Source organism: Patiria miniata, unplaced genomic scaffold (assembly GCF_015706575.1).
Source record: "Patiria miniata isolate m_02_andy unplaced genomic scaffold, ASM1570657v1 HiC_scaffold_22, whole genome shotgun sequence".
Lineage (NCBI taxonomy): Eukaryota > Metazoa > Echinodermata > Asteroidea > Valvatida > Asterinidae > Patiria > Patiria miniata.
In genome coordinates this window covers 15,923,640-15,939,919 of record NW_024037061.1, presented here as the reverse complement: position 1 = coordinate 15,939,919, position 16,280 = coordinate 15,923,640, and the positions used below count along the sequence as shown (strand labels likewise).

General features: G+C 40.1%; 1 protein-coding gene across 2 annotated transcripts in view; it reads left to right on the top strand.

Annotated features, from left to right (window-relative positions):
• The first annotated feature begins 2,464 nt into the window (after window positions 1-2,464).
• The window catches only part of LOC119730645 (transmembrane protein 116-like), a 36,373-nt gene continuing 22,557 nt past the window's right edge, over window positions 2,465-16,280 (top strand). The window contains exons 1-3 of one of the 2 annotated variants that reach the window (XM_038203635.1): window positions 2,465-2,595; window positions 14,896-15,396; window positions 16,170-16,277. In XM_038203635.1, coding sequence (XP_038059563.1) covers window positions 15,307-15,396; window positions 16,170-16,277 — 198 coding nt within the window. In that variant the 5' untranslated portion in view covers window positions 2,465-2,595; window positions 14,896-15,306. Of the gene's footprint in view, window positions 2,596-8,792; window positions 9,078-14,895; window positions 15,397-16,169; window positions 16,278-16,280 lie in introns of those variants that run through there. The other variant, XM_038203636.1, reaches the window with a different exon arrangement.

Here is a 16,280-nt window from a genome sequence, read left to right as displayed (position 1 = left end):
ACCGGACCTCTTCAAATCTACTTCCAAATTCATTTCAAATCTACTGCACGTGCCAAAAAAACGGGCTCTTTATCCTTGCAGAGCTTCATTGCTGGAGGGCGCTTCTCACTTTCTCAGTTCTCTAAGAGTGGCAACAACTTTAAGTCTGGACTCAAGCTGGCTTCAAATCGTTGACGCTATGGAACTTTCGCGCAAAATTACACTAGTTTCTCTAATTTCACCACTCTGGTATGGACGATCATTAGATAATCAGAACAAAACGGAAAATACTTTCCCACCACCATGGGGCTGTTCGGTCAAACTTGGTCGCGGAATTTTGAAATGACGGACCGTCTGGGACAACCAGTCTAAGTCACAAGTGATAGTCAGTCAGTCGGTCAGTCATCTGTCAGTCAGTCAGTGAGATGGGTAGGCCTACAAAGGCCGTGGCGTAGTCATTTTGATTGGGGGGAGGTAAAAACAATCTTTAAAAGGACACTTCCACATCCGTGCTCAAATGTAGACACGTGTTTTTCTCCGGACGCTTGGGCTCCGTAAAATCACATGGGGGTGGGGTGGGGTGCCGAGGTCTGGTAGCAGATGTCGATGGGAGCGCTGTTCAAAACCGACGATTATGCACACTGTATAACGGACAATATATGGTGCTTTTTAGGGCGATACCGGACGGACTATGCAATGCACGTCCAAGGGCGGATCCGGGGGGGGGGGGGCCATGGCCCCCCCCCCCAAAAAAAAAACGAAATGAAATTTTTTTGTTTATGTGACATCGCAATAAAGGCAGGCAATGAGTACACCACCATCTTTAAAGTGGTCAGAAATTGCCTCAGATCGCACCACAGAGCATCTAGAATCCAACAATTTTTCGGGCCCTTAAGCGGGCCCCGAACCCCACGCCGTAATTTTGTTGACCCACTTTTTTTGGGGGGGGACCAAAATTTTTTTTTTGCCCCCCCAAAAATTGTGTTCTGGATCCGCCCTTGTGCACGTCCTGCTTTAATCGGCCTCGCTTGCAGGACAACATCCAAGCAAGAGCCCTTCGCTTAACGCCCTCTACGTGGCAGATGGGGATCTGCTTGCGCTTCAAAATAATCGGGAAATTCTTGACATTGAACGTACGGACAGGAAGCCAGTCTGCTTGCCAAGCGGCTATGTTTGTGCCCTAGCCCTAAACAAAAACAGGTGTTTTTTCCCCAAAGGTTTGCAGTCGTCAAAAAAGGGGGGAAATTAGGATTTTTGGTTTGAAATGATAAAGCATACAACTTGAGTTAAAAATTTATTAATAGAAAAAAAAAATGAATTTGTTGAAGAGTATGCACGCACGCAGAATGCAACTTTAACGAGAAAATCCTTGCTCAAAGTGAAGATATAGGACTGGTAACAAATAACCTGCGAATTATCATTCCACCTGAAATGGAATATAACAATCATTGAAGGTGCAGGGTCACGAGTGTACCGCAAGCACAGTTTTGAATACAGGCGTTAAGTTCCTAAATAACAACGGAATGCAGTAATTACAAGACCCCCCCCCCCCCCGCCCACTCACACACACACAATGTGCATACTTTTTCTCAATTTTTTCTTTACTTTTTTACTTTTTCTCATCCACTGAACTGAAACTTCAACAGGTAAGTGATTGTGCACCCTTCTTAAGATTTTGAGCAATTTGTTGCTTCAAACGAAAAACAAATGCACAAAAAAAGCAAATGATCTCAAACACCATTTAATACAGTATATAAGCCTGTCAGAATCGTTAAAAAGCCAACTGTGGCTATTATGTTTAGTTCAACTTTAGTCTTTTCAATGCACAGTGGGGCTACTTAGTTCACGGACAGCTGATCACATTACATTAATATTATTTATTTAGGATGTAAAAAGTACTAATGGAAAATTTTCATTTGAAAGCGGCGACCATATTCAAATAATTATATCCATTCGCCATTTCTCAGTATTGCAGTCTTTATCAAAGACTATAAATGTTCTAGTTTTAATAATTCATATGCAATTTTTAAAATTTGTTTAAAAGAGCACCAAAACAAAATTCAATTTGACTGGATTACCAGAACATTGTAAAATTGATCTAGAAAGAATAAAAAACCTTTGAATTGATATTCGAGCAGTTATCAAAGATTTCACGTCAAACTGTCATTTTTTCAAACTGTATTACATCACAGTAGTGTTGCGGGACTTGTACGAGTGAAATACACTCTCCCGAAGAAGCGCAAGCCGAACGGGGTTTTCATGGGCGCTATAAACCATGGAGAACCGGCCAGGTTTCCCGGTATTTCTGAATAACAGGTAAATCATGCAACATCGTAAATCTGGTTCATCGCCTGCCTTTGGTATCTGCAGTATTCCCCAAGCTAAAAGCATGAAAAAAATCCTGGACTTCATCACCTCATTAATGATAGGCCTGCGTCTCAGTTTTTAGTAATCATTTTAAGATCGATCGTTAATTGTAAACAGCGCCCTCTCTAGTTACTAAATTCAGATGATTGTCAAGGAAGCAAACTTTTCAGGCACCCACAAAAATTATCTGCGGAATTTCTCTTTAAAACTCCATTGAAAAAGAAGCACGTGTACGTGTAAAGCCTAAAGGTAAGTTACGTAAGATCAGAGTTGAATTCAAGTATTCTGAAGTCGAGCGATACGCTTTTTAATTGAACGGTGACAAAGGCATTCCGTTTTCGTTGTTCAACTTAATCTCCGAGTCCTTGTGTGTACAGCATGCATGCCAGCACACCGGCCTGCGTGTGGTACACATACCCGGTACGTACGTGCACAGACCGCGTCGAAGCCTGACATTTTTTACAGCCAAATTAGAAATCTGATGCTGTCTAAACCTACTAGAAGCATATGATAAGGCCTATGCGCCTATCTATCAAATTTTTCCCCCACCCCAGAGATTCAGTCACTTGTTAATGCCTTTGTTTTATATAGAGCGATTAAAAAAAGGGTGATCGTCTAGCTGGAGTTACTCAGCCCTAAATTTTATCATTTGGTTGTCATTTAGGGCTGGAGCTAATTTTTCACGTAACCCAGCAGCGTAGGCAGGTCCCAAAAAAAATTGCGAAAATGTTCAATTTTGTCCCCGTTACACACTAATTGCAACTGCAACTCACCCCAAACTTGCCTGGAATAACCATTACACAGGTCCTTGAAGTAAAAAACGATCCACGATGAAGATTCAGCCTACAATTGCAGTGAAAAAAGGAGGAATAACCGCTAACCTGACAACCTTGCAGGCATGGCCAGGACCGCAATTGGTTTGTGCACACAAAAAATTGTGTACAATGAATGGCGGTCGATTAACAGGCACAGAGAGCGATCGCTGTCAACTACTCGTTTTTGCCGGCTGCGCTGGCTGTTGGCGCATGATGTCACGCGGAAGCGTAACACCCAATGACTGTTTCATGCACTAATATGAGGTTTACCACTCACATCACAGCTGCCGCGGTACTGGAACCGCAACCGATAGTGCATGAAACAATTTTCGCAATTTTTTTTGGGACCTGCCTACGCTGCTGGGTTACGTGAAAAATTAGCTCCAGCCCTAAATGACAACCCAATGATAAAATTTAGGGCTGGGTAACTCCAGCTAGTGATCGTCTGGATTTTTTCAAAAAGAGGAGGATGAGACTTGAGACTTTTATTTTTTATACTTTTATTGAAAAATAGGCTGAAATAGCCATATTTCTAAAGCTTACACTGGCATCAATGTAAACAACAACATCATGCTCCATGGCTGCACTCGAAATTGCCAAGTGACACATCATTTTGCCAGTATTACCTGCTTGCATACAAAGCTTTCTGTCAATTCACACAAAATTTAAGGGGGAAAAAAAAAAACCCACCTCAACACAACAACAAAAGTATCGTCAGACCCCCTGTTACAACTGATAATGTAGTAGCCAACGGATAATGTATCACCAACTGATAATGTCACACAAATTGACCGATACTGTATCACTAACCGATAATGTAACAGAAATTGACCGATAGTGTAGTAAAACTGTACTACACTATCAGTTGATTGTTGTTACATTATCGGTCTTAACCGATAATGGTACAAATATTGACCAATAGTGTAGTAACATTTACTACACTATCAGTCAATTTCTGTTACATTAGGGGGTTGTAACACCCCCTAAAGCTACGCGCTCTTATTTCTACGCACTCACCTTTAAGTTAAATGTTGCAACGCGCATGTCTGAAAAATAACATACCCTCACTCGGATGGTATCCTTTAATGCACAAACTTTAACCAGTAGCCGAAAAAAAAGGTGGCAAGTGAACGCTTTACCAGGCAATTCAGGCAAAAAATGAAGAGTAGATACATTTTAACTTCTGCAACGTGTTCCGGCACCATTACACGATTTCTCAGCTTTGTGACCTGAGCATTATTTTTCTGCTTGATGCCGATGGTTCTGTCGTGGCGCAAGTAAACTGCGGGTCGACCTGAGGCCGGCTTAATGCAATATTGCCTTAAAATGGAGGAGGCCCTTTGATCTTGGTAGCACTGGTTAGTTGATGCATGGTTGATGACTACAAAACCTTCTTAAAGTGCTTATTGACCATAAGTAAAGCTATGAGAAGCATCTGAACTTCTTAAACATCTTTTATGAAATATGACTCAAATAAAAAAATTAAAAAATGATGCAGCCTTAAGAAAAGGAAGTGAGGGAGGATGATCAACTGTCATGCAGAAATTTCAGCATTTCACAAAAACTGTGTTATTAATACATTTTTTTTTACCTGGCCTTGAACTTGATTTACGATAAAAGTAAATTGTATGAAAATTCCGTTTTATCTATTTTGACATTGTGTTTTATTTCTCCACTCACATTCATACATAAAATGTACACATAGTTTTAATTTATATGAGAGTACTAGAATTTCTCCCTGCTCAACTTGTACAGCTTTGCGTCATTTCCAAAGAAAAGACAATGTAAAAAATCAAGATAGATCAATGTACCGGTAATAAAATCAATTACTGGTATAACTTGTTTTCTGTTGATCTGTTATGACCCTGGGGCTAAAAAAAAAGACCAAATTCGTAGATACCGGTAAGACCTGGGGCTGCGTGTGTGGGTGGGGGGGGGGGGGGGGGGGGGGGGGGGGGAGGGTAGGGACAATCGATGGGCATAAGTTTGTTTGATTTATTGCATGCTCTGTATCAGTAACATTTTGTAACTTGCTGCTGAGCCTGCCCTGTATTTGCATCATGCTACAGTCGACTCTCGTTATAACAAACTCATTCGGACCTAGCCAAATTGTTTGTTATATCAGAATTTTGTATTAAGAGGAACATCAGTCCCATACATCGTGCACATAAATGCACAGTAGGGACCAAGGCTTTACGTTGTTATAACCAGAATTTTGTATTAACAGCGTTTGTACTAACGAGAGTCGACTGTATCTGGCTACAATGATTAGTAATTACATTCAGGATCATCTATTTCATCTTAGGGATTACAATATGTATCTGTAATCAATAGACCATAATCAAACAAATGCTGGAAACTGTCCCGCCCTATTATCTGATAAATTGTATCGGATTATAGTGGATAACATTCATCACCTTTTCGTCAGTCAGCAAAACCAAATCAGTCCAAGTTTTCTCACCACTGCTGTAATCATCAGTCATGTAACTTTTCCTCCGATCAGCTGTTTTCTGGTTTTTCACTTCACAATTATGCCATTGAAAATTGAAAAACACTGTGACGTCTGTCAACTCAAGCTTGAAATTTCCTTTTATTCTGATACTTCCCAGTTGCATTCCTGAATCATCTAGAGACTTGGTGCAAAATATTTTGATGTGTACATGACTGTATGTATGCCTTTTTGTTTATTAATTTATTTAAGATTTTTCCTCATGGCTAAGACTGCAACTGCCAGTCGCATATGACGTACAGTAATTAGGGAAAGGGTCACCCTTAAAGCCAGAGTTCATCATTTGCAGCTATCCCAGAAGTAACTGGCGTAATTATTGTCGACAAACATACTTGGTTGAAAGATAGTAAGACAACTAAACTCCCTGTGAAATTATTCTTTCTGGCAAGCTGTCATTTTGAAGAAATCAACAAAAGAAGGCCTTTCCAACGGTGCTTCTTAAGAAGCACCGCAGGAAATTCAAATTAGTAGTTCGTTTTGTTATTCGGCGAAGCGCGCGCAAGCGTTTGCACGCCGCACATTCGCGCGCGCAGTTGCTATAATTCGTCGGATCAGTGCGCGACATCGCGTAGCTGAAATCGGCTCAGTGAGAACGTGTCTCGGACGCTGAATTCAGGCCCATTCAAAACACGATTCAGCAACTTTTGATTTGAAATCGAGATCCTAGAATGTTGTTTTTCTCGAAATATATACATGTAGCTGAAGCTGAGCTGAAACTTCATCAGGTTAGTTGTTCAGCACCCTTCTTTAGATCTTGAGCACTTTTGTTGCTTCAAACGAACAAAATGCACAAATTACAAATGATGGACTTTACCTTTAAATCTTAGGCACTTTCCAAACCTCATGACTAGAGCTATTGTCTAGGATTTCACCCATTAATTCAATTACATGGGAACAAGCTGACAATAGCCGTAGCCATAGCTCTAGAAGCCGAATGCAGCCTCATTTTTATGTAAAAAGTTTGACATTTGTTTGCACTTTACACATGTACATCGTATGCAATGACTGCATGTACATATGTGACATCATTTGATGTTGAATCTTGTTTTTCTTTTAAAGCTGAACATTATCAAAACTTCTAAAATCTTAATAAAAACCATTCAAACAGTCGGGATCACATCAAGTACGGCCACTCGGGTAGCGTTATGCGTCATAACACGAGTATCAGATCCCATGACATACATGTAGTGATCAAACTTCCTTTGTTGTTAAGGCCACCTATTCAGCACAGGAAGTCATCCTGAATTATTGCAGTTTAAAGGGACTCCAACAATTGCATTATGAAACCGAAAATGTCTGTTTTAATTCTCTGTTTGTGATGAAATGTTCCAAAATGAGGTCTTTAGTGATATATTATTGGCAATCCTGATGTTCAGAAAATAAGAGGGTCACAATGTACACCTACAGAAGGGGGGGGGCAACAGGGGCCATATTGCCCTCTCAAAAAATTGTACCTTGTACCTTTTTGAGAATATACATCATTGGCTTTTGCTGTGATTTTCAGAAATGAACTACATGTATTTGAGGGGTTAGTATAATAGATCAAATATTGTTACACTGACATGTTTGAAGTTTGTGTTTGGAAATGCTGGAAAAACCAAGAAAAACAAAAATGTTCAAGTAGTCTGGTTCCCTGACTCCACTAACTATAAAATGGATCAATTTATAGATGCCGGAACATTGTAAGGTAAGGGAACCAGTCTAGCTGGCCTGCACCCGTTCATGAACATTTTACCAATAACAAACAAAATTTGGACTGAAAAAATGGTAAGTTTGGAGCAGTAGTTGAAAAATAGTTAGGTTTTTCCAACGGTGGTCGGCAGACCACCGTTGGAAATTGTTACAAAAATACCATTTTCTTGAAAATGACTTCACACCAGGTGCCATAATTTTACAGGATGCTTTGGACTGCCATTTACCAACATCCTAGTAAGGTATTTCATAAAAATTTGGTAGTTTTATTTTTTTGATGTTTGCAAATGTTGTATATTCCCTTTAAATATTGACTGACTTACTGACTGTCACCTGTGGCTTAGACAGGTTGTAGACTGTTGAATAGAGCCGGGCAGTGCTATTGTATAGGATTACCCTGTGATGCCAATGAATGGGCTAAATCCAGCCTATTATGTACCGTAAACCAGATGCATGAGAAGACTTCCAGTGAACAGCCATTCTGACTCAATTGAATAGAATGTGTTTGTACTCTGGGACCAACGCTTGCCTAGTTTTGTAAGGCCAAAAAAAAAAAATAGTCGGTCTCTGGTCGGCACGCGCGTCGATTTTAATCATGCGCGTCAACCTTTTTTTTTCTTCAAATTGTCCGCGTTAGCTACAACAGCGTCCTCTATTGCCGCATCTCCTCAAATTTTTGTACCAAGGAATGGGGAAATTGCACCACAGCAAATGATGGAGGGCACAAAGGCAAATTATGGAGGACACCAATTATATGAGAACACAAAAAAGCAAAAAATAGTACCCACCTTGTCTGTACAATCCAAGCTTGAAAAAAAAAAGCCACAAAAAAAAACACCCTGCGTCGCCGCATCAATTCCGGAACTTTGGTCTGACCAGAGACCGACTATTTTTTATTTTTTTTGGCTTAAAAGTGATGATTTCGTTTCCCTCCACGCAGGTGTGTAAAGTCTTTGTTAAGAAAGATATCAGTCAGCAAAAATGGTAAATTGAGTTTGTGGGGAGTTGATTGAAAATTACAAGTACATGTTCTACATGATTGATATCAAGTTGTACACATGTACATGAACATGTACGCAAGTGTGGACACTGGAATTTGTATTCCTACGGAGTCATTTTTTGTTCTCGTGTACTAAAATTGTAGAGTTTGAAAGTTTAGTTTTAAAAATGCTCATATTTTAACCAGAATTAATTTCCTGGGCTGAAATTCAGACCTAATATGTCTTACATAAAATACTTCAATTTGTGACGATCAACACACCTTGGAAATTCCTAGTTTTTTTAGTAAAATCCATACATGTATATTTCGTGATAATCTTGTGGAGACGTATTCATCTATTAATTGCCCTGTGGAGACTGGATACGTACAATGTATACAATCTTTTGTTCCCTATTATGCACACGTCTCCACAGGGTACCGTGTACCAGATCACATATTCAGTTGTAGAGTGCCCCTTTAACTTTGGTTTGCTGCACCCAATTTATATTGTCTGGCACTAGCCCAACCAAGAGCCATATCATGTGACGCACAAAGTTCGTCCTTGCCAAACACACACACTGCATGCAGTGGATCATGCGGTCAGTCGCAACAATGCATATAACCACATTGTTTGCTAAGTCAATGAACTTGACTGTGTATTATTATTACACAACACTACTGTGAATTTGCTGAGCAAACCAAACTATCTGACTGCAAAGTGCAACTTCGTAAACTGGTAAGTTCAACATGCACCGTCTACAGGAAAATCATGCACATTAAAGCTGGCTTGTCTAGACAGTGCATGCATGGTACATGTACATGTATGTATTTAAAGCTTATAACCAGTGTTTTGGGGCAATTTACAAACTTGTCCAATAATCTTGGGGCAATTACAAACTTGCCCAATAATCCAGCTCATCTTGTTCTCCGTGCATTGTATACTACAGTTTTGAAGGAACTTCAACATTTTTACGTGACTGAATCTCAGTCTGGTGAGTTTGAATATTAATGTGTTTGAACTTCAGTTCGGTTGAGTTTACGACGCAACGATGGCTCCTTGGCATAGACGTGATCATGCTTTAAAGAGGTTGTGGAATGCTCGAAGACATTTCCGTCATTTTTCGGGTATATGTAGCCTATGGGATGATGAAATAAAAACGACTATTGTTTCTGTCATAAAATGAGTACAAAAGGTACTTTTGAGAGCTGTTTTTCAAGTCCTGTCATGCCTGTTTCGACCCAAACGTGCAATTCGTGTAAAAGTCGTCGTTGCGGGCAGCAAACAAAACACAGTAAATCGTGACGTAATAAACAGGACTCCCGATGCAGAGTAGCATAAACAAGTCCTGTTTATTACGTCACGATTTGTTTTGTTTGCTGCCCGCAACGACGACTTTTACACAAATTGCACGTTCTGGTCGAAACAGGACCTGAAAAACAGCTCTCAAAAGTACCTTTTGTACTCATTTCATGACAGACACAATAGTCGTTTATATTTCATCACACCTTAGGCTACATATACCCAAAACATGACGGAAATGTCTTCGAGCATTCCACAACCTCTTTAACATGGTGCCTCGCATGTTCATAACAATCAAACGATATTTCAAGGTCTCATTTGTTCATATGACCATTTTTGCCGCACGCTATTGGCTACACACTAAATATGATGATTAAGATGCAGAAAACGTAACTTAACACATGTCAACGCTTTCCCGCCTGTTGAGAACACGTTCCATCATGGCGCATAAATTGAAATGTTTCTACTCCTGCGACTCTTTTTTTTTGCGCCCACTGATGCCGATCATCTTAATATCATCGCAGTTACACTCGGGTTACAACAGTTCCCGACAGTCGTAGCTCAGGTGCAGCTTGATCCTGAAAAGTCAGTGGCCGACTGTTCTGTGTCGACACAAGGTCGACCTGAGGGCGGCCTTACGCTGCACCCCGATTAATTCGCTACAGCCGGCAATAACTCACGCATCTATTGGAAGTGGACTGGATTCGTCTGCCGCCATGTAGGTTAATGTGTTATTGCCGGCTTGAGCCAAGTATTGTCAGCCTTCGTGTAAGTCTGTGCTTAATGTAGTTTCCCTGATTTAACTCTCAGGAAATCCCAATATTATCACGAGCCTGCTGATCAGTGGTTGCACCATGTACATGTATCATGTTACTTGTGATACCATGGAAGACAGGCATAAGACCCTCTGGTTTAACATCAGGGTCCATGAGACAAATTTTACTCTGCAGAGTATTTGTAAGATTATGCATTCCTCTGAAATGTACAGAAACTATGACACATCCCTTTTTGTTAATAATAAGTGCAAATACACTTTTTCTTAAAGTTGTTATGCTTTTCCTGACAACTGCTCAAGGGTGCTGTTGCTGTGATGACACTTTAGGACACACTCTTCGGATTAGGTTTTTTCTCTTCAAATTGCAAGCTAAAAATTCTGCTATTTAAAAAGATTTGATGCATAAAGTTTTTTTTCTACAATCGTACTGTCATGTACTGAAACAACAATGAATCACTGAAAGCAGAAATGTTACCACTTTTAATGCTGAAGCAGACGCGACACTGAAGTGTCCGTCTTGAATGACATCACAGTTTTGCTCATGAATATGGAAATTTGTATGAGCATAAAAACCAAAATGGCAAATGGCAATACGAAGATAAATAAATAAAGTTTAATGGGACGCAAAATACCGGTACATTTCCAGGATTGCATTAAAGCTAAATGTATAGTCCATCATTTGCAGCCATCTGAAAAGTAACTGGCGTAATTATTGTTGAAAAACATACTTGGTTGAAAGATAGTAAGGGGAAGAAACTCCCTGTGAAATTATTCTTTCTGGCAAGCTGTCATTTTGAAGTAATTAACGAAAGAAGGCCTTTCCAACGGTGCGTCTTAAGACGCACCGTAGGAAAATTTAAATTAGTAGTTCGTTTTGTTATTTGGCGAAGCGCTGGCAAGCATTAGTACGACGCACACGCGTGCGTGGTTGCTACAATTCGTCGGATCAGTGCGTGATGTCGCGTATAGCTGCAATTCAAAACATGATTCAGTAACTTTTGATTTGAAATTGAGATCTTAGAGTGCTGTTTTTCTCGGAATATACAGCTGAAGCTTAGCTGAAACTTCATCAGGTTAGTTGTTCAGTATCCTTCATTAGATTTTGAACACTTTCGTTGCCTCAAACGAACAAAATGCACAAATTACAAATGATGGACTATATCTTTAAAACTAAATACCATTACATGGGTCCTTTAAGCGTAAAGTCTCCATCTTAGTAAAAGTATGGAATGAATTCACAAAATAAATGCCTCTAGAAATGTCTGGGCAGTTCAAAGTCTCCCGCCAGGATTTGGTCCCAAACGATTGAGAGATGGGTCAGGTCAAGCTTGGAGCTCCGTGGGTCGAGGGAGGGGTAGTCCTGAAGCATGTGTGCCTCTGCATCAACAGGAAGCGAAGTGACCTGCAGGAAGTGATCTATCGTCTTATTATTACATTTCACAGATTCTTAATACGTCCCTAGAGTACACAAGTAGACAACCAAGATGCTGAAATTAAGTGTGTTAAGATAGCATGAAGCCTGCACAAGGTGTAATCACAAGAGCCTCATTTCTAATCCTGGGCGGGGTTAAGAGATTTCATCTGCATCTTTTTCGACAATCTGGGAATTTAACTTTGACGAATTTGCATGAAAGTGGGGCACTTTTCTGACGTGTTTATTCTAAACGAAGGGCTAGGGACATGACCTTCGTTATGGACAGTGAACTTTATATGAACTTAACTGCCTCTGCACTCGGTGAGAAATATAGAAAAGTGATTCATCGTGGTCGGTTTTGTCTTGACAGTGACACAGAGTCAGAACCACTGATCTCTATATAAAGACTGGATAGCGGATATGCATACAACATTCACACAGTAGACTTTGCATATTGACCAATTCGCCCCCGGTCTCACGAAGATGGCCGCGTATAATATGAACATTCTACGCGTAAATACGCGCGCGTTGTATCAACAGTTGATGCGCATTTTGGTCACGTACACATATTGTGATGTTCTAAAAGGGACACATTTCCCTAGTGATTATTATTTCAAAATGCGGAAAAAGTTATATTTGCGGCATTTTAGTAACCACGACGTTAGAAAAATTGTAATTAACCTTGGTCAGTGATGGTGGTCAAAATATAAGTCAAGTGAACCGCGACGTTACAAAAGAAATCATGCTGTCTATAAAACGACAACTTGTCCTTTGTAGATCACCAGCTGGTCTCACCAATATGGCGTCAAATTCGGTCATTGTGCGGCTCTGTATTAGCTATCCAGTCTTTATATAGAGATCAGTGGTCAGAACCAGCAAGTTTGTGCATAATGTACTACAGCATAAAAATAAAGCTTCCTAACCACAAAGGGGAGTGTGTGGCCTAGTGGTTAGGGTTCGTGACCCATGATCAGAGGGGCCGGTGTTCGAATCCAGCCGCTGGTCATATATTGTGTCCTTGGGCAAGGCACTTCACCCCCACTTGCCCCTCTCCACCCAGGAGTATAAATGGGTACCGGCATTAGCTGGGGAGTAACCTGCGATGGACTAGCATCCCATCCAGGGGGAGTAGAAATATTCTCAGTCGTTTCATGCTATTGAAACCGGAGATAAACGCCGGCCTGATGAGCCACATTGGCTCGGGACAGACTTTACTAAACCACAAAGGGAAACTGACTACGTGCAATTGACTGGAGCGGGGTTTTGACCAGTACCCCTTGAACAAAGATATTGACGAAATGAGAGAGCCCCAATACAGGGCTGGATAGCTCAGTTGGTAGAACATCAGAATGGCAGTCTGGAGGTTGCAGGTTCAAACCCCGCTCAGTCCAGTCAATTTCTTTGTTCAACTTAAAGCTACAGTCCATCATTTGTAATTTGTGCATTTTGTTCGTTTGAAGCAACAAGAGAGTTCAAAATCCAATGAAGGATACTGAGCAACTAACCTGATGAAGTTTCAGCTAAGCTTCAGCTGTACATTCCGAGAAAAACAGCATTCTAAGATCTCAATTTCAAATCAAAAGTTACTATATCATGTTTTGAATTGTTTTCAATTGCAGCTATAGGCGACGTCGCGCACTGATCCGACGAATTATAACAACCCCGCGCGCGTGTGCGTCGTTCCAATACTTGTGCGCGCTGCGCTGAATAACAAAACGAACTACTAATTTAAATTTTCCTACGGTGCTTCTTAAGAATAACCGTTGGAAATGCCTTCTTTCGTTGATTACTTCAAAATGACAACTTCCCAGAAAGAATAATTTCACAGGGAGTTTAGTTCCCTTACTATTTTTCAACCAAGGTTGTTTTTCAGCAATAATTATGCCAGTTACTTTTTGGATGGCTGCAAATGATGGACTCTAGCTTTAAACAAAAAATATATATATTACAATGCATCTAGTCAGTTTCCCTCTGTTTTTTTTTTTTGAAAGAAAAGAAAAAGGGCACAAAACTGAGGGTGCACCATATTTTTTCCCCCGAATAAAACGATTTACATGTAAAGTTTTAAAGATTTTTTTTGAGACTTTTGTCTGAAATCAGACATTTTGAATCTGAGTGAAAGACATCTTCAGTATAGAAAGAAATGCATCTTTTAGACCTTATGTCCAATTCGGGCGATTCACAATGCAGAGCGCCGCCAATAGTTTGCGACGGAGAGTTCATTTTTCCCAGTGCATTGTGGGAGATGGTCGACAAATTCGCGGTCAGTAGTTCGCGGTCAAATTCGCGGTTTTTTCCGGTCAGTAGTTTCGTAAGCATTTGATTCGTGTATATGTTTGCCCTTTTATTTTCTTTGTATCAATATGGTGTTTTGTGTAAGGCGGCAGAACGCTATGCCCCAATCCATAACAAATTAGCTCAAGTTGTCTACTGACACTCATTCAAATGGGCCAAATTTTGTCGACCGTAAACTTGAAAAGTTGACTCTCCATGGCAAACTCTTGATGGCGCACTGCATTGTGAATCGCCCGAATTGCCAGACTTTATTTAAATTGACAACACATCCAAAGGTTTTCTTGGATTTATAGTCAATACAGTTGAAAAGATCAATAAATCAGATTGAACGACCAAGTTCGTGCATATTTGTTGACTTATATTTATCATCATACATTACTGCAACATTCTCAAAAAAGCTATTTTTGTATACTCCCTCCAGAGTTGCAACATTTTTACAATTTATAAGTGAATTATGCTTTCCATTGTCACCACAATGGTTTGTTGTGCCATATTTTATGTTCCTAAAAACTCCAGGAAGTGAACAATCTAAACCAATTGTGAAGCTGAAGGTTGTTTCGGTTAATTGGATCACAAGCAATTAAAAATACATTAGACCGCTTCACTTGACCATCAACTTATGATTAATACACAACACTGACAAGAAATCGTTGCACAATTTTCCGTTGGCCGTGATACTGTTTGCAACTATAAAAGAAAACATGTACTGTACATCAATTGTACCTCAACCTTTACAAACTTTGCTTTGCTTTATTTTGTTCTATTTCTAGATATGAGTCATACAGCTTGATACGTGCAGGGGAAAAAAGTGCCTCGGAGTTTTTGATGCAATCTCTGTGGAATCGTGGAGCTGTTACATTCTTGTAATAGAAGAAATGCCTTTAATTACAAACTTTGCCATCTTTATGTGATGCATCTGAGAAATCATGAGGCAAGGAGAATGACTCTAGTCTTCGATCTGTCACCAGCCAATCAAAACATCTGTTGTACCGCCATGAGAACCAATCAGGAGCTTCATAACAAAGCAACTGGGTGAGAAATAGACTGCAGTCGCATAATGCCTGGAACTAATTTGTACTGTAACAATGAGAAGTGAGTACAAGACGTTGGTGTAGTCCTGAAACATTTGTGAACAATTTGAGACTTTTCCAACCCCAGTTGGGTACGTGGAACGTTCCAAGATGGAATCAAGTATCAGTTCTCCTATGTCAGAGGTAACACGAGCGACTGACCTTTCACCGTGTTACAACACGACACGGGAAGAACAAGTGGTAGGTTTATTTTCATGAGAATCACTCAAGTTAAATGAAAAGTTACTTATCACTAACTTAAAGGCTATTGGCAGTTCTTTTTCTTTCTTTCTTTTTTTCTTGTGAAAAAGTCGTTCATTGTAAAAAGAAGATCAATTTGCTTTATTTTATAAATTTATTGTTGTGGTTCGGAGAGGAGGGGTCCTCGAGCCTTGTCTTTCCTCGTGTTCAAACTTCATTTTTATTATATTTTTTATGTATTTTAATTCTTTCAACTGACCATTCACCAAACAACGGTTCATGAAAAAGCACAGGAAATGTGGCTCAAGAACTTACATGTACTTGTACAAAGAAGAGAGAAATGTTAAAGTTGAGAGGTGGGAGGAAAAGTCTGGAAGGATATTCCATGGGAAAAGCCCCATACTTGAGGCAGGGGTGGATCCCCCTCCCCCCCCCCCCAAAAAAAAAAGGTTGTTGGGCTGGATGGGCTAAATTTCTCACTACCCTCTGTGACTTAATATTGAAAACGAAGACCCCTAAAATGAAGACCAAAGATCCACTCGAAAACAGTGGGTCTTCATTTTCGAGTGTAGACCCACTGTTTTTGAGTGGGTCTTCAGGCTTCATTTAGGGTCTTCGTTTTCGATACTACCAGTCACAGAGTTAGAATGCGAGGAAAGTACCGTTCCACCAACCTGACTCCTCTTGTAGATAATGCTAGTCTGGTTTTCAAAACTGCAAACGATCAAAGATCTTTGAGACATTTTTACATCTTTTTGTTTTCAATGATCTAGCTGGACATGCTGCACTATGTTCATGCTTTCTTTGCATCTCTCAGCGTGTTTGGCTCCTTGTCTGTTATCGTCTATGCAATGGTCAGAAAAGTTGTCAAAACATCAGAGGTA